The 25,318-nt window shown below is 36.9% G+C and overlaps 1 protein-coding gene across 1 annotated transcript in view; it reads left to right on the top strand.

Moving 5' to 3' along the window:
- LTBP1 (latent transforming growth factor beta binding protein 1) overlaps positions 1-25,318 on the top strand; it is a 136,670-nt gene that overhangs the window by 46,226 nt on the left and 65,126 nt on the right. Inside the window, exons 6-13 of the mRNA XM_009331050.1 lie at positions 12,324-12,446; positions 13,997-14,164; positions 17,390-17,623; positions 19,654-19,676; positions 20,693-20,795; positions 21,381-21,479; positions 23,502-23,627; positions 24,822-24,947. Coding sequence (XP_009329325.1) covers positions 12,324-12,446; positions 13,997-14,164; positions 17,390-17,623; positions 19,654-19,676; positions 20,693-20,795; positions 21,381-21,479; positions 23,502-23,627; positions 24,822-24,947 — 1,002 coding nt within the window. The remainder of the gene's footprint in view (positions 1-12,323; positions 12,447-13,996; positions 14,165-17,389; positions 17,624-19,653; positions 19,677-20,692; positions 20,796-21,380; positions 21,480-23,501; positions 23,628-24,821; positions 24,948-25,318) is intronic.

Here is a 25,318-nt window from a genome sequence, read left to right on the forward strand (position 1 = left end):
AGAGTGTGTCTGATTTCGCGTGTTAGTTATGAGGTTTTTCAGAGTCTGCAAAAGAGATGATTTCTCACTTTGAGCACAGCAAGTGTCTGGAAGATGCCATGATGCATTAGTGCCATCATGCATCCCTCTGAACATGGTCCAGGAGAGACAGGAGCTTTTGATATCTCCAGTAGTTGCGCGCAAACCCGACTGTATACACAATGGTTTCCTAGACAGCAGCAACCCAGCAGGCATTTAAAGGCAAGTAGGGCATTCAGTTTGTTTCAAAGGGTTGTACCTAGCTGCTGGCAAACCTTATTTCATGGAAACTAAGATTCGTAATCAGGGGCTACAGACAGTTAAAAAATGGTCTGGTGCTTGTGAAGGTTGCCAGAAGTAGGCCAGGAAGTTGTTTCACTGAGCAGTGACAGGCTGATAGAGAGGGAGAACATATGTCTCTGGGTAGGAGCATAAGAGGGAGCTAAGTCCTGCCATGGTAGTGTGCAGAAATAGATCCGTACCTGGTAGGCTAGTCATTGCTGTACTGGGTTTTCATAGTTTTTTCCCTGACACATTTTTGTATTACATAACTAATACTGCAAGAAATATGAGGCTTTAAATAGTTTGTTTTATTACTGCTATCATTATCCCAGAAGAGAGAGAGCGCTGTAGACTCTAAATATAACTTATAGTTGATACATGGCAACTTATAACCTAGAGTTTAACCAGACAATGGGAGTCAGATTATCCCACCAGGAAGTGGACTGTTGATGAACTGAGGATGGGGACAATCTCTTAACTTTCTGGAGAGGACAGAGGTGGTGACTGCTGCAGGTTCCCCTTATTGCCTTATCAAGGCTTTGGTGGCTTCTCTGTAATTGACTCACCAGCACACTCCAGAAAGGAGGTACAAATAAGGAAGCAACTGAGAGAAGGAGTACCCATGAAACAAAGCCAGGATGAAATTTAGTCCTACTGAAGTAAGTAACAAGATTACCATTTTCTTTCAGAGGGTCAGGGTTTTGACCTCTGTTTGAACGGTCATCAGGAAAGCTAGCTTCATATGTGAAAGCTGCTGGCAGGGTATATTTCAATCCTGAAATGGTCATTAGCATGTACTTCTCAATGGGTCAGGCAAAAGTGTCCTGTTTGTGTTTATCTGAATCAGACGTGCTTTTCTAGAAGAGAAGCGGACAGGGCTAATGAAGAAACAGCTGTCCATATCACAACAGCAACAGCTGTGAAGAGAAAACTGTTTAAGCTGCTGGCGGGGGAGTATTTGTGTTCTTGTAATAATCCTTACAATTAAATTGGAAAGGAGTGGCACAGCATGTCCATATGCAAGTATACATTTTAATTAGATTATTCTTTGCTGAAAGGGTGTGCATGCTGTGTCCATGCTCAGAAAGCACCAGCATTGCCAGACCAAGTAGTAATGGGGATATATTTCTGAATCCCTGCCTGCAGCTAAAAGAGATTGCTGTTTTCACCTAGATATCGTCCAACTTTCACTGCCTTTGAAAAGTCAGGCCTAAAAGCTTAATTAGTCTTTTGTTCTACATCGTTTTTGCAGTCAAAAGCCTCCTTAGTTTACAAAGCCTATGTAGTATTAGTGTGATTAATAACCAGGTCCTGATTTTTTTTCCTTTCAAGTGAGTGAATTGATGTAATGAAACATTCTTCTCTCTAATGTGTACGGAGGACAACAAAGAACCATCTGTGGGTCTGCTAATTCAAACAGTTTAGTGTAATTGCTATCAAGAAAGCTTTTTTCCCCTCCTCAGTAATTTTCTTTTCAATGGGATGATTTATTACATGTACACACATGGATGCCCTAAGGCTGTCATTAAAGCCAAAATACAGCTTATCAGAGTTGCAACTTCTTTGTCAGAATCCACATGCAATGCTAATTTCTGGTTCCCTGTTTAGAATTATACTTACTGTTTCCTCCTCCTGCTAATGGTTTTCTTGGAAAACTGAAATAGAATGAAAAAAACCAGCTGGTGAAAAGGTTGGATTCCTTTTTCAGGAAACGAACATATTGCCAATAGAACACTTTAAAAATCTTATCTTGAAGAACTGGAAAAATACCTGAACGCTTGTTGTTTTTCAGTGAAGTAGAAAGTTGTGCATGGAAGTTCTTGAAAAGTCCCCATATGCTTAAAATTAAATGTATATGAGCTTGCAGAAACTAGTACTTGTATGTTGATGGATCAAATTCTGTAATTATGTGCTCTGGGGACTTCAAGCTTTTGTACCTTGGCTTCATCATGATTTAAAATAAATTTTGAAGGTATATTCTGCCCTCCTACATTTGTCCCTAAAATACAGTAATAAATTTGTTTTTTTCGCATGTTGTATATATATTTTATTACTTAAAAGTAATAAAAGAGCTTTGCTACATAAGAAATGCTATTTGATGTTACTTAGCTACTAAGTTAATAACATTCTTTCAAAGAAGTTCTTTTATGATGATCATACTGAGAAATAAATATATCTCCAGAAACTGGGCTGGGTTGCTGTTTGGACATTGATTATGTGTTTGAAAAGAGTGGCTCTGCAAACTTGCGTTCCAGTAAATTCCACGTAGAAGCACAAAACGAGTTGGATTGATTTCTCCTGCTGCTACTCTGTTAGCTCAGAAGAAATCAGTGGGTCATTTCTTAGAATAAGCAACTGTTTTTTCTATAATTTCTAAAAATATATATTTCAATAGTTTCATTAGCAACCAAACCTTGTTGTTTGTTTCTTTTACCCCTTGTTCTCACTAATCAGGTTATTATTGAAACAATCAACTATAATGGAGGCAGTAAAGTTTGGATATTATATTTTTCTTAGAACTGAGGATATTAATAGTGGTTAACGATAACAGCTATAGCAGAAACAGTTGGAACACTATTTTCAGTGGTGTAAGTAGGTACAGTGGTAATTGATTTTCATAAAGAGAATAAAAACTGATGCCTGCATATTGAGCCAATTTGGAGATCACTCAGTCGGATGGCACTCCCAGTGAAGCCTAGTGTATACCTACCAGAATGAGTCAAATTTTCACAAATGAGACATAAATTATATATTCCAGTCTTAATTTGCAACATGAGATATTGTGCGTATTAAAGCACTTACTGCATTAAAACATCTGTCAAAGCACATATTACTAAATAACATTTAATGACTAACCACTAGGTCATTTCTAATTAAGAAGTTGCCCAGTACTTTGACAAATTCTAATTAGTATATAATTGATCTAGAAGGCTTGCTTTGCTTAAATGCAGTGAAGTGTCTTAAGTGAGTGCGGTTCTTATTGAAAGACAAGTTGCTCACTTTGCATCAAAAGGAGATAAACATTTTCCGTTCAGTTTTATTACTTAGTCATTTAAACAAAGTCAGTTTTTGAAAAGCATTGAAATCTGATTTCAGAGCTAAGTGCAGAAGTCCCGCTTCAGAAATTTACCTTTCCATGGTGCTTAGGCCTGGAATCGGCTGTAGGCTGCTGATGTTGAGATTGCTTGTGTCCTCTGGCACCAGGCACTTGGGGCAGAGGGGATGTGAGAAGGGCTGCAGTACTTTCTAGCCACAAGTTTATTCTGAATATTTCAGTGCAGTTACCAGGGCTGTAGTGGTCTGACTTTCTGCTTCTACAAGTTTCCCTTTCCTGGTCCAGTTTTCTTAAGAACCTTCTGGATATCGTGACTGTCCTAGCTGGAGGCTGTTGCATATTTAGTTTTTATGCCTTGTCATCTGTGTCATGTGTTGTCTTAAAAATTGTGACATTATAAGTTGTTTTCTCCTGTTTATGCATGTAATGTGACTTTGAGAATCTGAATTTTTCATTGTTTATTGAGACAGATTTATTCACGTTATCAAAAATCACCTACCAAATGTGTAAAATAGAAAACGCATTGTATACGAATGAGATCTATTGTTTCAAAAGAGGGATTATTATTTTAATTAATACTAAATCACTTCCTAGTGTTCTTCAGCCTTGTTTATGAAAATTTTAAATGTCTTTTAGTTACTTCAACATAATATAGTAAAAAAAACCAAAACAAACCCTGATCCAATTTTGGTAGCTGACACTATCATTTCAAAGAATCAGTGCTCCAGAAAAGAGATTTGACTCATTCTTTACATGAATGGTAGCAATGATTTCTTAAAAAAAAATTAAGACTTTTTTGTTTACATTTGCATTGTTCAAAATTCTTGTAGTGACCCCCGACTTTTTTGAACTCAGACTGTTTTTCTTGAGCAAAAATATTTTCTTTAAAATGAATGGATAGATTTCAATAACATACTGTCAGAAGATTGTGGCTTTGACCAGGACACGTTAATAAACATGTACATTCAGTTCTAGAATTTTGGTTTTAAGTTAAATGTTTAAATGTTGTTAAATGCTCCAAGCTGTGATGATTTTGATGAGCATAAATTCAACACGTTAAGCACGGAGACGAAAGAATGAATTTCATTTTATAGGAATGTTTCGAATTCCAGTATGTCTGTGACCAAATATGGGCCTCACTCGCTATCTGAAAAGGGTAGAGAGTGGACTTGCTCCATGTGTCCAAATGAGCTACAAGGCTGAAGGGAGAGAAGACAGCTTTACACCACCTTAGTGTTTCCTGCAATTCTGCATTAGGCCAGCTGGGCCTGGGTGGTCTGAAGAGCTGTTATAATGGTTAACACAGCCAAAACACAGTGAACTTCTCTTCCTAAGTACTCTTCCAGCTGGAGGCTGCCAAAGGGAAACACTACAGGGCTGATATTCCAGCCATCAGCTTTTGTAGGTTGCTCTCTAGCAGAACAGCTCTCTGCTGATCAACTAGTGCTTCTGCACCACTTCACTTGGCTGTAGCAGGCATCAAGCTCTTCAGGTTGTGTTGACCTGTAAATGTGTAGACGACCAGCAGGCTGTGAAGCGTTTTTGTATTTGCTTGCTGAGGAATCTAAGTAAAGTATTTCAGTAAATGGGCAAATTAAAAGAGGTTACAGTAGCTTTATGATGCACGCAGTAAATCACTCAGCATGTTTTACAGTAACCAAGCAAAGCATATTCTTTCAGCAGTAAGTGAACAGGTACAGATCTCGTTATAAGTAGGCACAGGAATTTTTCCTAGCATTGGATGTTGACACTTGGCATGGTTTGTTATCCTTGGGGAATGGATACTCAGGCTACGTTACAGTGTCATTAATTGTGGAATAAAGCTGAAATGATTCACTTTCTGAATGTGATTGAATTAGGCATGCCATTGCTCAAGGAAAGGTAGGAGAACTTTGTGTGTAGGTTTCCAGTAGAAAACCAAAGTAGAGTTGAACAGCAGCTAATGCAGCCCCAAAGACTGTTTTAATCTGCTTTAAAAGCCATTATAGAATTGGAGAATGCAAGCAGAACATTGGAAGATAATATATCTTCTGCAGCACGTCCTCCCCTCCGGCACAGAGTTCTTCCATGCATCATTGTACAGCAGAGAGAGGAAGAGATTCTACTGCATTATACCCTTCTGTACACAAATACGATAGCCAGAGGGAAACCTTCCATTAGGTGTATAAATGCTTTGTCACTTAAATTTAAGTACCTTAGAACAGAATTTGATCCCATATCTAACTCTTCTACTTTTAATGTTTTGATTCATATATTTCTTTTTCAGTCATCAAAATTCCCCAGTGTGCAGTGCATGTAAGAGAGCTGAACAAGTAAATCAATACTTGAGTAGAAGAGCCTGACCCTCATAATATAGATTGAGATGTTGAAAAGCCACTGGGGTTTTGGATCTTTAAGCAAGGACTAACTGTTTAGAGAAAAGTAACAAATAAGGGTTTTTTTCCAAAAGCTTTCTGATTTTTTTATTTCTTCTGGACTATTCAGTCCTTCCCTAAATCACAGTTATTAGAAGAAAATAGGTTGTTTATTAACTGTTGCCTGCACTTAGACTTAATGAAATTTAATTTAGTATTGTGATATTCACCCCATGTAATTGGAAATGTGTGTGTGGTCATGAGTAAAAACAGAGGTCAGTTCTTCATCTGATTCTGTTAACTATTTGTGGAACAAGATTCTGGTAAAGTGCTTTCAAAACACAGTTGTATTTTTGAAGTATTTCTAATGTGAAACTTTGACAATTGCCTTACCCTGGACAAAAATCCAAATAAAATTTCTTCATGAACATTCTTAGAAAGCAAGGAGAAAAAGACATGAGTAAAGTAAATTTTCACTTTGATATCTGAGTTATCCGTTCATTTCCATCTTCTATCTACTAATTAATGTATTTAAAGTTCTTTGACGATGAAGTTGGTTTTGGACTTGGTAAAACTGTATACAATTATCATGGTTTATAACAAGCTCAGTGTTAGCATGTGCTTTCTTGTTTAAATGAATACCATCTTATGTTGTTCCCATCTTCCTCCTTCACTTCTATTTCGTTTTGGAGGTTTGGGGTTTTTTTTTAAGTCATGAAGATTACTTTGTTTGTAGTCCCACTCTTCACATGAGCAGACAAGCATTCAGTTAGGAAATGGTTGTTTTAGCTTGTTTTTTTCCCCAGGAAATTCAGTGGCAGTGAGTCATTAACGCATTGCATTTTCTGAGAGCAGGTTGACATGACACCCAGTAGATCTATAAAAATCTGTGGGAAGGTATCAAACGCTAACTGTTGTTGTTAAGAGAGCCTGTTTTAAGTTCTCCTTAGTGGGAAAGATTGTAGGATAGATTAGCAGCGGTTTGGTTACAGTATCTGGGTTGTTCGAAGCTGGGAGCACTGTGGTGGCTCTGGAGGAGAGCATGGTGGCTGACCTCACCGTATATCCAGCTGTGTGCTTAGAAGAGGGTATAGGAGGAGCTGAGACATAGAAGTCTCATCTGTACAGTACTGCAGCACCACTGTCAAGACCCTGGTTATGGCAAAACTTCTGTGCATTTGGATGAACTTGTGAGAACAGAGTCACCAACAGGGCCTCTGGGATGGCATGTGGCTTCCACGGCCATCTCAACAGATCCAAAATAAGAGTAAGGTTTCATTTCTTGTCAAACTTTCATGGCAATGGACTACCAAATCTAGGAGCACAGTGTGTCAAGGACATCAAGGACCAGTTCCATGTATTTGGCATGTATAATACTAAAGAGTAACAGCAAAGGGTCAGGCTGTCAGTAAGTGCAGAATGACAATGCTTCTTTCATGCCAGTGGGGTTACACCAGTTTATTACCATTGAGAAGGGTCAAGTCATTCACATTATCAAGCACCAACTATTACAAAACCAATGCTTTATTTACCAGTTCTTTATAAATCATAAATAACAGTACCTACTGTGAGAGTTTGCTGTGGAGCCATGCAAGGTGCTGTGTGGAAAAGCTCCTTGCTTAACCTTTTTTTTTTCTGTGTCACTAACGCAGAGGTGCTTTACCAGTGGAACTTCATTACTCTGTTTTCCTTGGAAACTGAAAATTAATATTTAGTTGGTCTTTAGAAAGCTTTATTTACATATGTATGGTTTTATAGTACGGCTACATAGCCCCTTAAAATATTTCCTCTGTGTAGATGAAGGTGTTTGAACAAATCACTCTACAAGCATGTTGTCGGTTCGTACTTCTGCACAGCAAAAGATTATTCAGACAACTTTAAAGTAGCTTTTTCTCTAGTTTTTACAATGGAGCAAATGAATTCTCATTGCTATACTAATTTAAAACTGAAATATTTTTTATGTCCATATACAAGAAATAGAGGGCTAAAAGGAAAAAAAAAGTCTGTTAATCTTGAATCAGATTTCTTTTCCAGCTGCCTGAACAAGTTGATTCCGGTGCAATTTGCACAGCTGGGCAGGCTGGCAGGTGGTAGGAAACATTTTGGGTAGGTGGCCTTTTACCACACTCTGAAATAAAGTGAAGTAGATAGTAAATCTGGAAGGAGTTTTTAGATTTTTTTTAACCAAAGTTGTCAAATAAACACTATTTTTACACGTATGTATGTTTCTTTTGAAAATTTGAAGGTTTTTTTAATCAGCTTGTAGCTTGTTTCTGTTGAATCCCCAGATACGCTTGTGTAATTCAGCATAGAGCATCAGCTCAGTAATTCTATGAGCTCATTGAGAAGACATGACTTGGAAAAGAGGCATTAAAAATACACTATAATTAAGTTATGCTGAGGCATCAGAACATGCACAATAAAGTTAACTTTAAAAATTGGACAAATTTAGCAAGAGAAATATCTGTATCAGGAACTCTAGAAGGAACATTCATTGGTATTTACATACGTATAAGCTGGTACTTAAATGTAGCAGTGTCCACATTAAATAGCAATAACAGAGTGCATGTGAATGGGGTGTTGTATTTTTAAATACTAGACGTACAAGAACAGTTCATCTGGGAAGAGATTTAATACAGAGGCAGTAATGACAGCATCTGTGAATGTTTCCTGCAGAATAGTTGAATCATTTGGAAAGAAAGATGACTGTGTATTGATGAACTATGGGAAGATCCCATTTACCTGCAAATTAGCCACTTCAGTAAATAATGCCATGAAACCTTCACTATTAGTAGGCAAAACTCTAAAACGGGGTTCTCCCAGTATCATCAAATGCGTCCGATACATTCCTATGCCAGTTTTTCTTAGCAGTGACATGAAATAAAGTTCAGATCTGTAAAAATGTGCATTTGTATTCAGATGATATTTAAATTCAATTTACTTTAAAACTCACAATTACAGTTTAGCTGTATAAAGACTTAAATATAAGCTATGTTAAAAAAAATTCATTATGAAATCCAAATAGCACAGTTTTGCTACTAGCTAGTCAAGATCACTCAGCTAATTGAAGTCTGTAACCCGTAACTAGAATTTAAGTGCAAAGCCAGACATTTTACCCTCTTCTGCAGAACAGATTTTTTTCCTTCATTTCACTGTAAAAATATATATATGCATTTCAGTTCAGTAGCTAAGTTATTCAAAGTTGAAAAACTGCTTGAGAATTATAACAAGACACCATTTTTTCCTTCTCCGACATTCAGATATAGTTCTACAAACTTAAAAGATATGGTTCATTTGAGTAGTACAGATAATACTAGCGTTGTGAATAAAATGATTCAAATTCAAGTTAGAAAGCAGGTTTCATAAATGTTTTTTTCCTCCTCTTAGCTATCTGTGTCTTTGCAGGATTTTACTTTTTGTTTTTTACATGCCTATATACTTTCAGTATTCAAATAATAAAATTTATCCATATATAGATTTTTAACATTCCTTAAAATGAAGCTTGATGTAAACTATGAGTAAAATCATCATCTAATAAATGAAAAATGCAGCATTATTTTAAACATTGAAAGTATGAATGCACTTATGTTAAGCTATGTAATTACTTACTTTGCTTAAATACATGTAGAATGGATGTTATCCTCCTAGATAGGAAGGAAAAGTGCCAAATTTTTCATAATGATGACGTAAGCAAATAGCAATGTATTTTGACGGTTAACAAACAAGAGACTTGGTCTTTCCTTGAAAATAAGAACTATAAAATCAAAGTCAAATTAATATTATTTAAAATAAGTTGTCTTTTTCACTGATTTAAAATGTAAATGCTGTCTTCACTGGACAAAGCATTTCTGCTAATTCTACATGGATACATATTCCAGAAAAAGTTACAAGAAAAAGCGGTCTGTTATGTATGTCCCCTGGGAGATACCTTCCTTTTTTTTCCCCCAGTAGTATAGGTTAATTTTCCTATAAATAAAAATGTATGCTTAGAATTTGTAAAGGGAGGAAGTTGTTTAAAAATGTCTGGCTATTACAATGTAGAAAGTGAGCAATTATTTTCACTGTATGTACCCGTATCAACACCAATGAATAACTAATATTAAATGATAAAAAGCAAAAGTCAGATTAGAATAAAAGAGCACAGTCCTTGTTAAAAATATGTATCTTAATTTTTAATTTTTGATATTATCTTTCTTCCATTTCTTAATTTTGTCTGTTTTTCCTCTTCCTCAAAAATCTATATGTGCTTTTTGCGTGTGTGTGTGTAATTTGTGTATTTGTGTAATTGCGTTAAGGATTATAATTTTGAAATGAAGCCGGATATTGAGATTTTTCCTGTATTCAGAGTAAAGCATACTGCCTCTTCCTCTAACTTGTTTCCGACGACAGAGTCAGTGCTTCATCAAAGCAAATAGAATTATTCCATGGTTTAGCATTTGAGGACTGATCTGACAACCCAATTTGAGAACAGGTAGAAAATTCAATAGTGGGTTCTTGAGTGTTCCAGTATTTGCTTTGTATTAGCTTCTAGGTATTTCATAGTCGTCTTTTCCATTATGTTCCTTGTCGTGCCCCTGATGTTTGAAAGTGGAGGGTTAGCAACATGTCCTTTCCTCCCAACAACTTTACAACAGCATCAATATGTTTCTATTTAGGGATGTTTCAATAATGTCTTCGGTTTCCTAGCTGTTAAGATTTAAGTTCATTCCTCGCAATAGTCACACAAGATAATGTATTGAAACAATGATGATCTTCCTTTTGGGATCAGTTGACACTCTGTAGATGCCTTCAAACATATTTTGAGATTTCAGGGCAAAAGAAGGAACCTAGTCAGACTAAGTAACTGAAGAAACTGCCTAAAAAAATTTCGAGTGCATCAGAACAAGTCTAGCTTACTAAATATTCTGTATTAGTGCAATCCTTAAATAAGATACTCTTGTGCTTATACGGGACATCTTCCTGCTTAAAGATCGGATGGGTCAAAAGTTAGGCTGCTGTAGGAGAATATTTCAGCAGGTTTTTGTACTCCTTTCTTATACCGTTCTCCTTTTTAAATAGTCCGCTCCTTCTGAGGTCAGAAAGTCATGTAGTCTGGGAATTTCACTTGAAAATTCCTTTGAGGCAGAGCTGATCCTTTGTAATTCATGTGGTTTCCATCACATTTCATCCAAAGTTCTAGGATATAAATTATCACTCTTTGTCACATGTGGCTAAGTGCATAGAGGTGAAGTTGATCCAGGTGGTGTCAAGATACTAGATTAGGTATAGCATTGGAAGAGCTGAGGCATAAGCTCAACACTGAATATTTGGAAAAAATCACAGCTGACGTGGCAACTGCTAGAGTCTGCTGTACTGTGAGCTTAAGTTGTGCACTCCTGTGTAGTGGGACAGGTAGCCAAACTTGTGGAGAAAAATGAAGAAGGTAGGAAAGTGAAAGATTCTTTCTGTAGGTTTCCAAAAGCAAACTCCAGCACATCTGTTATTTTATATATTCAGCTTCTTACCCTCATTGATTGTGTTGAATCAGGCAGCAACATACAATGAGGTCAAATAAAATGGTGAAGGTTTTATAAAAACTAAGAGGAAAGGTAATAAATATTATATATTTTAGAGAAAATGATCGCTAATACCTGATTTCCAAGGAGCTAGCTGGAATATCTGACTTCTACTTGAAGCTTGTTTACCCAGTAAGGTAGGCATTTTTTCCTAGCTTAGGGATAGGGAGAGAAAGTCTTATGTAGAAATAACGCATGTAAACATTTTAAAGTAGGTCTGTTTCAGTGTGCTGCCTCTCTTTTTCTGAAAGAGGAGATGTGACAATTTATGACAGAGACAATTATAGGTTAGGGGGTTTTGGGTTTTGGTTTCATTATTTTAAGTTTTTGATTATCAGTGCAAGCTACATTGTTACTGTCTCCTGAAATAAAACCCTAGTTTGGCTGACTTCATTACAGATGGTATCCAGATGATTGTCAGACAGGCCCTATTCTAAGAGTAAGTGAATTATAGATACAACCCCAAGAGTGATAAAGGCCTGAGGCCCAATGCTTGTGGCATGGGAGAATAATTCAGTGAGACCCTGAAAAAGGGACACTGATGCAGGTAGCCTCATAACAGCAAACTTCATCAAAGCAGTTGTTAATTATTACAAAGTTGTGTTCCCACAGGTTGCATTGTGCTTCTTCTAGCACAATGAACCTTCAGGCACTACCAAATAAAAATACTAATAAAAACTGTATTAAATATGTCAAACAGTGTTCCATCCTGTATAAAATACACTACATTGCTTAAAACTTGTCTCTGAAAGTTCTTGTGAGTTGTGTTTGACTGCGCAAGCAATCCATCTAGTCAGGACAAGGGGGGTTGATAAGCCAGTCAATGTGTATTTGTTTTTTAATTCATAGTACTTGAGAATGATGTATAAATGTAATTGTTTTTCTGTTATGTTTTCAGCAGTGTTTTAAAAGGTTATAAATCAAATGTTGCCAATATGGGAAAAGGTGTTGATTGGAGTGGTAACTCGTAACAGTTCTCCTGCACGTATTTAAAAAAAAGTAAGATAGAAGAATATTAATACATGTTTCAGTATCTGATTATTTTCAATTTTCCCACAGATATCAATGAGTGTCAGTTGCAGGGAGTATGCCCTAATGGTGAGTGCTTGAATACCATGGGCAGCTACAGATGTACCTGCAAAATGGGATTTGTGCCGGATCCTACCCTCTCAAGATGCATACGTAAGTAATAGTGCTAATCAAAGTACGAAAGTAGATACTTAGTTGCACTTTAAATGAGGATTTATTTGACTGGCCCCAACTCTTCTAAGCGGTCCCCATCTTTTTTGCTGTCCCTGCCTCCTTTTCTGAGCTTATTCACTTTATTTAGTCAGTCTCAGTGCTCATGCCTCTTTTCTGTCTCTTTGTCCTGGAAGCCTTGGTCTCCACCAACAGCTGTCCAGGATCCTTGCCATCTTTTCCGTGTTTTCTTGTCACAAAACCTTCAAGGCCGCATCCAGCCTCCTCATACACTCAGTCTTTCTCACCAGCCTGGAGTTCTCTTTCCCACAATTTTTTCTCCCTTCTCTGCTAGTTCCCCAGCCAAAATCATCTTTGTGTCCTGCCCTCCCCTCTTCCACCTCTGCAGCTTTGACCTGGGTAGTTTCCATTACTAAACATTCAGCCCAGGATGATCTTTGGCACATTTTCCTTCTGATTAAGAAGGATTAAAAATTAAGAAAGAATTAGGAGAAAGAAAAAGTTGTGAACAGCATGAATGCAAATATTTTCCTCTGTTAATCAGCTTTTACTTAGTTTGAGATCAACTACCTCTGCAAGAAGAAAAGAAAACATAGAGAACAACTAAATTTCTCACTTTAAGTTTTTTAGGAAGAATATTTACAAGTGAAAAATACCTCATTTCCCAAACTCCTTATCTAAGCTATCTTTTGATTTATAAAATAGTTTAGAGCTGTAGATGAATTCTTTCATTTTTTCAGCATAATTATCTTATGCTACTTGTTAATGACACTCAATTACTGAGAAAGTTTTTCAGCATTTTGAAGAATTTCTTAACTTTTCAGTTGAGCACCAGAAAAAAGGAGTTGGTTTTCATTTTTGCTTTTACATGTCATGTTGAAAATCAGCTAATCTTCGTATTTTTTGAGTTAAGTGAACATATTACCCAGAACTGTTAACTGTATGTGAATGTGGATGCATAAATTAGAAAGCTGGATGTTTCTTAGCTTCCTGTTACCTCATACTAGTCATAGCTGATGGCCTTTGGCTCTTCCACGCTAAAACTAAGCATAACAAAATGTAAATATATGATTGTCTTTTTTATTAAAAAAAGTCATATATGATCCTTAATCCTTTTGCAGTCTTATTTATATAGCCTACTTATAACTGCATGTTCCAGTGGCTATGTAGCTTGACACAACTGTATATTGCTAGTGATTGACCTTAGTCTTCAGCAGTTGGACTTGTGTACAAATGAGAGAGCTGATTCTGACTCTTTATTGTGGCAGCAACACAACTGCTGGTTTGGAAATCATTTTTTTTCTTTAAAATACTTTTTATCCTTGGTCTAGGATGAGTTGGAATTCAGGAGAGTTTGATATGAAATAAGAATTTTCTTTTATGTTGCGATTATGGCTTGAGATAGGTGTTTGAAATAAAACTTGTGCAGATGGTAATATTAATCCATTAAACTGGTGTTGGAAATCTAGTGGTGTTTCTCTGTTTTGCTTTTCATATGAACAGTACCATCCTCTCTTCCACTTTCATTGCAGCTGATAATCCTATAGTTGCTGAAGAGAAAGGACCCTGCTACCGGTTTGTTAGTGCAGGAAAGCAATGCATGCATCCTCTTTCTGTTCAGCTCAGCAAGCAGCTTTGCTGTTGCAGTGTTGGCAAAGCCTGGGGCCCACACTGTGAGAAGTGTCCGCTTCCAGGAACAGGTAAGAACTGCCCATTAAAAATTCAAGCTCTTGCCCCCACCCTATGCTTGTTATGCGTGCTTTAAAAAAAAAAAAAATCCAAGAATTGATTTTAAAAAAGAAGTGTCCATCAGTAAATTATGACAGTTCTCTACATGATAGTAGAATAATCACATATTACAGTAGTTTTGTTCATAGGGAGTTGTGGTTAAAACAATGGAATTATCTTTGATATGTTGTGATAGAATTCCAGATTAACGATATTTGCATCTCAGAATATGTCCTTGAACTTTGATTCTCCATCACATGAAGATGAATTTATTGTACGTTATATTCTGACTATAGATACAGGCAAATTAACCCAAAATCTAATTAATACTCTTCAGTTGTTAAAGGCACTGGTGAAAGGATGGCAGCTTTTGAGAATTAGGTTACAGAACTACATGTGTTGTAGTTTACATGACAGTTAGTGGGATACGTATGGGAGTATCTCTGCTTTCTAACCTTCCTTCATATCTTTACCATCCATTTTGAGGAATGTGTGAAGTATGGTGTTGCCTTCTTAACAATAAACTGGGAGTTAAACATTTCATGCCACCTTTCACTTAAAACAATTCTTTACTTGATACATAAAGCTCACTTGTATTATCTGTGTTCACTTGGAGTCCTGCTGGTTTTTAAATATATAAGGACATGGAAAATACCAGCTTGGTTGATCACCACGCTCATTTGGGCTACTCATAGATTAAGATACCACATATTATAGATACTGATCGCTGCTTTCGAGTACCTTCTATTCCCTGATTTTGCTTAAAACTTACATGACCAAAGTTGGAGTCTTTAGTCAAAATCAACTGAATACTATTTTTTGTCCAAATGTATGGTCAAATTCATCTTTTTTAAAAAGCATCATTGCCTCTTGTAATATACATGAGGTACAGCCTGTTCAGTATTTTAGTAATGGTAATCCACAGTTCTTACTGAAGTTGCCACTGCAAGATGTCACTGTTATGATACAGGTCATGTATTTCTCTGGAGTATTTTATAAAGATTCAGATTTTCAAAACCAGCTGGCTGCTTTGGGAAATCCACAGCTAGCATCAGGGACATGATGAGAGCAGCGGATTCCTTACTTTTTAAAGTTGGGCTTACAGAAATGGAAGTGACCAACATTTTTGAGCATTTCAATTGATTTTTAAAGCCGTTGTTTCCTGCATGAGCATTGGGTTGCTAGATCACTGATTAGGATTTTAGAAGTCCAGTTCACTTTGAGATAAATAATATTTCTATGGCTTTTTAATGGAGAAAAAATATATTCTCATCAGATGACTCGCAATTTAAGTGCAGATGCTTTACACGTATGAGAATATTGCATGAGGCTTTATGCCCAGTTGTGTATATTCTGGAGCAGAGAATATATCTTTTTGCGAAGTTGACTGCTCTCTAGTCATAAAAAGTACATCGATGAATAGTGTGTGGAATTGGTTATTCTAGTGATCTTTCTTAATGAAAAGGCTTCAGAGAGAAAATCTGTGAGTAGAAAATTCTGATAAGCTGTGTGGGAAACACTTTTCCCATTTCATGACAACTTTCATGATTTAAAAACATATTCCTTTCTATAACAGGTTAAATTCATAATCTTTCAGAGTTTTCTGTGAAAAATGTGTGAAAGTGGGATACTCCAGAATGGGGTAATGTATTTACTGCAGCATCCCATGTTGATTTAGGAGTCACTGAATTAAAAAGTCATGATCTCACTCTCTGATAGCTTTTAAAATATTTGTACAAAGTAGACCAGCTCCAAAAGAGAGACTGAGAGAGACCAGCTTTGTATACCCAAGTGTTGAGAACACTTATCAGAGCTGTGGTAGAATAAGGCTCACATTGCTATTCTGCATTTGAGAGAATATGCCCTGAAACAAGGTTTCCTACATCCTGAGTATGCATCTGAAGGGACGGGCGTCAAATTTTCTCTGTCTTCCTCCTTTGACCAGAATTCCCACCCTCAGTTGGATGTTTTTGTGGCAAGTTTTGATATTAGCATTTCCCAGCAAAAAGTATTTCAATCATTCTAAATCCACTCAATTTAATCAGTTTGACCCTTCATCTTTTCTATTACTAAGACACCATCAGAACACAGTATGCAATTAATGCATACTGCAATTTAATGTATAACTTAATGAATTCATCTGTGGAGTACCTATAGCTAGTATTTTGTGGTTTATTTTAGATATTAATTCATTTTAAAACCCTGGTGTGTTCAAAGCAGAATTTGTGAACTTACCAATGTCCCCACTCTGCACATCTCCTAAGAAGCTGTAAGAAATCACATCGGGCACATGGGAGACAATCTTTGGTGTTTCATCCCAACGTAGCTTTACCTAAAGCAATGAGGACAATGAAGCACTGCCCCCTCAAGGCTCCTGAAGGTCTCCCTGTCCCTGACAAGAGCATAGCTATTATCTTGGATGGGGAGGAAGGCTGACCTGTATTTCTCTTTCATTCTAGTCTTCCACTAGGACTGCAAAACCTGGTGCTCATGTAGAGCAGCTGCAGAGATCAGAGCAGCTGCTGCTGCCTGACTTTCATTACCTTTTTCAGTAGCAGCTTTATAAATGAGATTATTTCCCCTCTCTTCCAGTGGTGATTTGGCTTTTTATGATCCCCATCTTGTTTTTATCCAGCCCACTGAGGTCAGTGGAAAGACTTATTCAATTCAGTGGAATTTGGATCAGGGCTGGTATGAGACCTCTAATGTAGTCAAATGGGATCCTATGAATGAATGTTGTTACTGGTTGATACTCTTCTGCTCCTCTGGTAGAGGGTGGTGAGCTTTTTTCCTTTGGTTTCGGCAAAAGGAGAATGATAGAAACAGTGATCTTGATTCCTTATGCAGTGTAGATGATGATGACAATTTGCATATTTAAATTCATATTTGCAAAGGATATACTGTTTGAAGAGGATTAATACAAAAATTCTCTTGATAAAATGATAGATTAAACATAATTGAAAAAAGATGGTAAACTGGAGCGGAAACCTGATGGGAATACCAGCCAGAACATGCTTTTGGGAGAATGCTCAGTCATATTAGCATGCAATGCACAGCTTGTCTTTAAATATTTCTTTGTAAAAATGTATATACAATATGAGATTAAATTTGTCAGTGGTAGTCATTATATTTTCCACTATGTCAACATATTGCACTTTTAGACTCCTAAAAGGAATATTTTCCCATCCCAAATCTAGCTGCTTTTAAGGAAATCTGCCCTGGTGGAATGGGTTATACGGTTTCTGGCCCTCACAGAAACAAGCTATATCATCACCCTGCAGTTAGAGTACAGCCACCTGTCATTGGCAAGACCCCGATTACTCAACCTGTTGCTAAAGGTACTTCTCCTCCACCTCTCCCAGCAAAGGAAGAGCCAGTGGAGGCACTGACCTTCTCACAGAAAAGTGAGACTGAGATGGCTGTGCAAGAAGGTGAGAGTGGGAAAATTTAGTCTTTCTATATTTCTATGCATGTGTCTTCAATGGTATGTTTCTTTGCGGAGTAGCTGCGTACAGTGCAGGACAAAGAGGCATGACTTCCCACAGCAGAGCGTTCCACGTCGTGGAGTGTATTGTGTTACATGATTTACTTCTGAAATTTTGTGTGTAGCTCCTACCAGATGCTGAGAACACCATGGAGAGAGACAGACTGCTTTAATCTCATTAGTTTTTATGATAAGAAATAGTAAATATTTGTTTTAAGACTTTTATAAAAATATTTATGATCTTTAACATAGAACAAAGGACTCAACTCGGGCTTTGATTTACTAGTATTTGTGGTGGCAGAAGCTAAGGGGGTTTCATCATCTTCCTTCCATATGCTCCTGTAGATTAGCACCACCTGATGTGGGCATGCTTCCCCTTCATGTGGTCTGCTCTCACCCCTGCAGCTGTGCACTCCCTCGGCGTGACCATGTTGGATCAGCCCGTCTCTGCTGGGCTGTTGAACGATTAGTTGACTCCTCTAAGATATTTTTCTCAGACTTGGTTTTCTGCAAGCTCCTCTAAGAACTTACAGCAGCCAAAATTTTCCTGAGTCTAAAACAAATGCAGAAGCAAAGAAATGCAGAAAGCAGCACTATTATAAATAGATTGCCAGCAAACTTGGCATGAACTAACTGTAGACAAGAAGAAATACATTGCTGAAGAACTCTCTCATGATATTGAGTACTTAATAGGTTATTTCCAAGTAGCAGTTATGTATCTGTATGTCAGGCCATTATTAGAAAGAGTTTCAGTCAGCTGACTTTGCAAAATTCTGTGCAACGTGGGTTACTTTCCAGTTAAAATCACTGCGCTAGTTTTGCTTTCAAAAAGAAAATGGAGCTAAACTGAATCTGGAGAGAAAAATAAGCCATTCAAATATATTTACAGACTGTGCTGGATTATAAAATCTCACATAAACCTCTGGGCTTTTCTGTGTTACAGAGTGGAAAAAAGTGCTGTATCACTTGCTAAAATATTACTTCAGTAATTAGAAAGATTGCCGCATTCTAGTAAATCTTAAAGCACAAAGAATCTGAAGAAAAAAGGAGTATTGTTTTTTTCTTTAAATAAAAAAATCTAAAAAAATATGCTTACTCTAAGTCAGTAACGACACATACAAGTTTGAATTTTATACTCCATTTTTGGATATGTTTGCATTTGGAATTTTTGATATTTTTATCAGAAGTTCTCCCAGTTCTGATAATCAGCCTCCCAGCTAATACTGAAGAAATTAGAGCAAGAAGAGTGATTTTTTTTTTTTTCCCCCCAAAAAAAAAAAATCTATCCTGTGGAAAATGTTGATTGCGAAAAGAAAAATATTCTTACATTTTTTTACAGAACCATATAGATTTTCATCAGTAAATGACAAATTCAGAAAAGGCTAACTGCAGTAAATGGAAAATAAAAACTTACATGAAATTTCTACCTCTCCTTCCCAGAAAAAAGTCACTCTTGTGGAGGGGAAAAAAAAAAACAACCACCACAAAACACTTTTGCTTCCTTAAAGAAAAGGCAAATTTCAAAACTTGATTTTTTTTTTTCCCCCCAGTAAATTCGTGCAAATTTGTTAATGGTTAATTATATACCATTATGATATTAATTTACCTTTAAAATAATTGCAGATGTTGATATCCCTTGGAAGGAATTAAAGAAGTTTAATCAGTGAGTTAATAAGCTGCGAGTTTCTTGGATTGTTTCTAAGGAAACAATTGAGAAACCTATAAGGCAGCTGAATACTGAGTAAATAATTATAAGCATTGGTCAGTGTGTAGAATCTTATTCTGCTTTCAGGTTAGTTGTTACACTTGCTTCAGGAACATTACTTCAGGTTTGCACCATTTTGGAATGTGTTTAAGGCCTGAAATTTTTCTGTGATGGCAACAAACGCTTTCAAATGTGCTAGTAGTTTTAAGTAGAATGTCTAAGTGAATGTTATGTGAAGACTGATTAATTTTCTTTTTTCTTTCTGGTTTTAGTGGCAACTGCAGCCCCTGATCAGGTAAAACATGATGTGATTTATCTAGGAATTAGAATGCAGACCATGTGTATGAGATATGATACGATAACTCTGAAAAGGATTTAGGATTTATGAGGAGCGAACAACTCACTGTGGACTTACAGTGCAAACCCTGAGGCAAAAAGAGCTCATGTTATTGTTATGTACAGCAACAGGCAGGTAGTGAGGTACAGGAAAGAGATTACTTTAACCTCTCTTTAGGGCATTGATGGAGGGTCTAGTGCTATATTGTTCTATCCCATTCTGGAGCCTGTATTTTAAAGAGGATATTGAAAAATGCAGACAGTATGAAGGAGAGCCACGGATACTGACAGCTGGAGATGATGAGTTGGAGAGAAACAGTATGAAGCTTTGAGAAGCATTTGCGACACCTGCTTAAGGGACTTGTATTAATGCCTAAGTTAGTTTCCTAGGTTTTTTAGGGTTGCTGTGTATTCAGTGGAGAAGAGCAGGTGCGTATCTCTGTTAAGTCCCCCATTCTGGAGGTTCCAGGTTCTCTATGCTGAAGATAATGGGATTCGTTAGGAATAACTGCAGCTGTACTTCATTTCATTTTCCTAAAGACTTACAAGCATCTAACACTTTTATGAAAACAAGATGATCAGTGCAATAGCTAAGAGAGAACCTTTTACAGTGGTCAAAGATTTAGAGACATATGTGATTGTAAACTTTTCTGTGATACTGAACTGCAATTAAATACTATTAATAAGCAATTAAAGACCAGAGGATGGGAGAACTATGGAGAGACAAAGCCAAAGATACAATTAGAAGCTCCATGAAATGGCTGCTTCAAATAAAATCAATGTTAAATTGTACGCCATTGTGTAAACATAGTATTCCATGTTCTTTCAGGTTTTAATTGATGGTAATTAATGATCTGCTATCAAAAGCCACTCGTGAGAATGTTAGCAGTTTCTCAAGCCGGGAGTTTGTGGGTTGTTATGATAGCTGAATTAAGAGAATGTTTTCAGAATGTAAATTTTTAATCATTCTTTTAGGAATTAGCTTCCCTCGATCAAGAAAAGCAGCCTGATCTAGAGCCTGGGCAGCCTCAGCTTTCTCCTGGAATTTCAACAATTAACTTGCATCCACAGTTTCCAGGTAACTTGTTTTGACTTGTCTTCTAGTATGAGAGAGTGCTTACAATTCTTCTAAGAATGGGAAGGTAGCAATTGTAACAGAGGTTGATGAAAAATTGATTGCGGCTTCACAAGCAATTTTTCCATGAGCAGAATACGGGGCGGGGGGGGAGGGGCAGGAAATCATGGAAGCTGAGGTGGGAGGAATTGAGAGGTTGGCATTGGCTGAATGACTTGTTAGGAGGCAAAGACATATTTTAGGCGAAAGTAATATCCTGGATTACATACATGAGCATTTTAATGTCAGCAGAGTTGAGACCTTGTACCCCTTTCAAGAGTAAACTTTACTTAGGTGCCTCCTTCTAGATTTATGCATAATTTTTTCTGCAAAAGTTTTACTATTGTGCTTGCTTTCTTTAGCACCTGTTTTTTTTCACAAGCAGTAGAATGATGGAAAACGCAATTATACAATTTTTTTTTCTACTCCAGATCTAGGCAGAATAACTCATGAAAAGCTCCATAGTGTCTGGCCTATTCAGTATCATGTGTGAATTCTTTAAGGGGTTTTTTTTTTGAATGTGATTGATTTCCATTCCATGTCACACAGTAGTGATTGAGAAAACATCTCCTCCTCTGCCTGTTGAAGTTGCTCCTGAAGTCTCTACTTCGAGTGCAAGTCAAGTAATTGCACCTACTCAAGTTACAGGTATTGTACTTCCTTTTTAGAACAAAAATAAATTAAGAAACGACTGTGAGTTCCTGACGCTATAACTTGTTCCATACTACTTCTGAATTATAATACCGAAGAGAATGTAGCTGCAGAAGAGAAGGGAATACTCTGGGGAGAGATAGAAAGTACAGAACAGCACAGCAATGAGGGTACTGTCAATAGAGCTAGGACTGGACCCTCCCAGGCTGTACCTGCCATTTTTGCACCTGCAAATAAATGATAGAAGGAAAAATTAATAATTCCACCTCAGATTACATGATCTGCAACCAAAGGCCAGAACTGAAGACTTCTTGGCTACAAGTCAGGTCTTTAGACAGTCTGCACATGTGTTCGTCTTCTTTGAGGGATGTAGACTTTGTGGCATGTAGATCAGCACGTTCTACAGAAAGCAGATGAGGAGTTATTGTAAGATCTATTTTGAAATGTTCTTTTGAGGTTTGTGCTTCTTCCTTTTTTGATGTATTAAAGTTGCCTTTTCTACATCCATGTGTCAAGAAGTGAAAATAACAGAAATGCAAGTAATGCTCCTGTCATAGCTGAAACTTGTCTAAGTGATGGCTGTGTCCAAAAGACATGAAAATTTCACTTGCTGTACATTTGAAAACAAAAAGGTGAATGTACTGTGTGTGTATACATGAGAGCATTACAATGTCACGTTGGCTAGTCTCTCAGAATTAACACAGGCTTTGAAGTAATTGCAAGATCCAGGTAAATACTTTGAGATGCAGTATTGTATACGGTAGAGAGATCTAGGCCTACCAAGAGGTTTCCCAATTGGCATTCACAGGGGGAAATTGCACATGCTTTAATAAAAGTTTAACTCTTCAAAGATGGCTTTCCTTCACGCAGGAACGGATTTTTGAGTTGCACGCAACATGCGCAGGGTCTAAATCATCCGGTTGTTTGAAGTACAATTCTGTCTGCGGTTAAATCCTCCTGAATCTGCTGTAAGAGAAGGAAAGTATCCTGTCCTTCTGTGAGCATTCAGCTGCCTTCTTCAGTTACCTATAATTACAGTCTGTCAATCCCATATGAAAGTTCTACTAATGGTGATTGTCAAAACAGAATTTGGAAGTCAGCTCTGCTGTGATTGTGCCCCTTCTGCCAGCCAGGTCCCTGCTTGCTTACAGGGAGAGGAAGTTACTCTGTAGAGAACTCACATCAGTTAGAAAAAAAATGGTTTTCCCTGTTCTGCTGTTTTTTCTTCTCTCAGAAAAAGGGATAGAACTAGAAATTGCTGTGTGCTATAAACAAATCTGTTGTTCAGATACGGTTCCAAGCGTTGTTCAGGTATTTAAGAGATAGTAAAGTATAAGTGATTTGTAAGACAAAATCCTAAATTGGATTTAAAAAACTGAGAATTGAGATGTTTTTGAGTGCCTTAATTCTGTACTTTAAGATTTAGTTAAATTTAAATGTAACCTATTTCTAAATAGTCTGGATAAATGACTCTTCTTTACAGATGGTTACTTTTTCAGAAATTACGATTTCATGCTGCTGTATAACCTTAGTTTACATTGCAACTAAACACAGTCATTAGTATTTTTTGCAGTAACGCATATGCTTTGAGAATTTCTAAATCTACTGCAAGGGTTTAGCATCCAATGCTGCCTGTATCTGAATCTCCTTATCTTACAAAATACATCCACGCCATTAACAGATGAGTATTCTGTAAAAACAGTCAGAAACTCACTACAGTTATTTTCTTAACCTTCGATGCAAAGGTTAAATAGTATAAATTTTTATTTTATATTATCTTCATTTTACTTTATGTACCCATTTATAGATCTTGGATGGGACATGAGACTATGTCACTAGGAAAAGCCTAGATGGTTTCTAGATTCTTCCAGATAAGGTATCCATTACAGAAACTCAGGACTTACAAACTTGATTTACAGTTCTTTTCAGGCCTGATCTTTCTACTTGGATTACAGAATATTGTACCCTTACTGAACTATGTGGGAGAGTTTAATGTTAAACTTTTTTTTGTTTGCTTAGAAATCAACGAATGTACAGTTAATCCTGATATCTGCGGAGCAGGACACTGTGTTAATTTGCCTGTGGGATACACTTGCATCTGCTACGAGGGGTACAAACTTAACGATCAGCAGACAAAGTGCTCTGGTATGAATGGATCTGAAATAACCATGCTATGAAATGCTTGAAATGTAGAGTCTGGTCAGGGGAAATATGCTACAGTGCAGTCAGGAGTTGCTGAATGCTTCTTCTGAATGCTTCCAAACTATACAGAAACTGGTTTTTGTATGGCAAATAAAATTTGCCAGCTAGCCTCTGATATAGCCTTTCAGCCGCTTAGAACTGAATGTGAATTTAATTAAATTGAATGAAAGCCTTTCCCATTGTGAGATGAGAGAAAAAGTGATTAGAGAGACCATCTCTTCTCAGCTTTGTATCAGGTATCTAAAATCGTCAGACTGGCAGGAAGAAATACACTTCTGTTTGGAGAAAGAATGACCGAATTAGTGCCTGTTTCTCAGAATTATTTGCCCAGCTACCAGCTCTGCAGCTGGACTAAATCCAGTCATTTTGTTAGGTCTTTCCTTTCAGCCTTCTGCTGAAAAGAGAAAGCATATCATAAACATCCCAGAAGCACATTAGGAGATCTGCAAAGTGAGGTCTTCATCCCCTTCAAAGCTAGTGAGTTCTGGAACAGAGGGCTCTGATGAGCTCAAGGCGAGGCCCAGACTGGCTCTACATGAGCCATTTCAGGTTTGGAAGCAGCTGTATCTGTATCTTTCTTTCATTCAGAGTATGCTGGTTTCTCTGTAACTTGGATCAGAAAGAGTTCATTGTATCATATCATGTTGCCAGATTATATACTATCAACTTTTCACGCTACCAAAAGTTCAGTAACTTCACACTGAGACGCCTGCTACCAGGTGCAACTACAGCTAATTTATTAATTTTAATAATTAATTATTAAAAAATAATTTACACACATACACAGCCATATGGCAACTTAAAATCCTTCTATTTCATACAAATTGTGTTAATGTTCCATGCTTGGCAGCTTGTGCTCAGCTTGCACTCAGAGTAGTGATTTGAATAGTAATCATGTCACATTCTTCAGGCGAATGCAATATTCTTATAGTCTAAGCCAATAAGAGCATTTTTTTTCCAACCAAAACTATTTAATGCATCTTTTTTGCAACTCTGAGGGAGAGGAAAACATATACTTTTTCAAATAGTTAAAATAATTACAAGATCAGTCTTTTCAAAACCATGGCATAGAATGCATGAAAATAATCACAACTAAATATGTTATTCTATAGTCTTATGTTTTTATTTCTTTTATAGATATTAATGAGTGTAATCAGGCACCCCATCTCTGTTCCCTTGGACGCTGTGAAAATACAGAAGGAAGTTTCCTATGTATTTGCCAAGCTGGATTCATGGCCAGTGAAGATGGAACCGACTGTGTTGGTAATTACTAGTCACCTTTATAGAAAATAAAAATATGAAAATAAATCAAGAAGCTTACCTGAAAGCCACTAAAGTCCCCTTTTTGGCTTTTTTCCTCAATGTCATTGATACTGGACTGATGTCTGGAAGTGTATTTAACTGTCTCTCACCAGGTGTTGTGGTGAGGAAAATATTTGAGTAGCTCCTACTAGTTTTCAAAATGATTATTTGTTGAAAAACAAGAATTTATCATGCTTGTTTAGGAAAATTACCACTTAGTAAAAACACCTTCTGTGGTGAAAAATACAAATATTCAAAACTCTTTCAATCACTAGCGGCTGTAACAAACCATGGTTTTTAAATGTAGCTGCAAACAGCCATGGACTTTGCAG

The sequence above is a fragment of the Pygoscelis adeliae genome, unplaced genomic scaffold (assembly GCF_000699105.1).
Source record: "Pygoscelis adeliae isolate BGI_AS28 unplaced genomic scaffold, ASM69910v1 Scaffold218, whole genome shotgun sequence".
NCBI lineage: Eukaryota > Metazoa > Chordata > Aves > Sphenisciformes > Spheniscidae > Pygoscelis > Pygoscelis adeliae.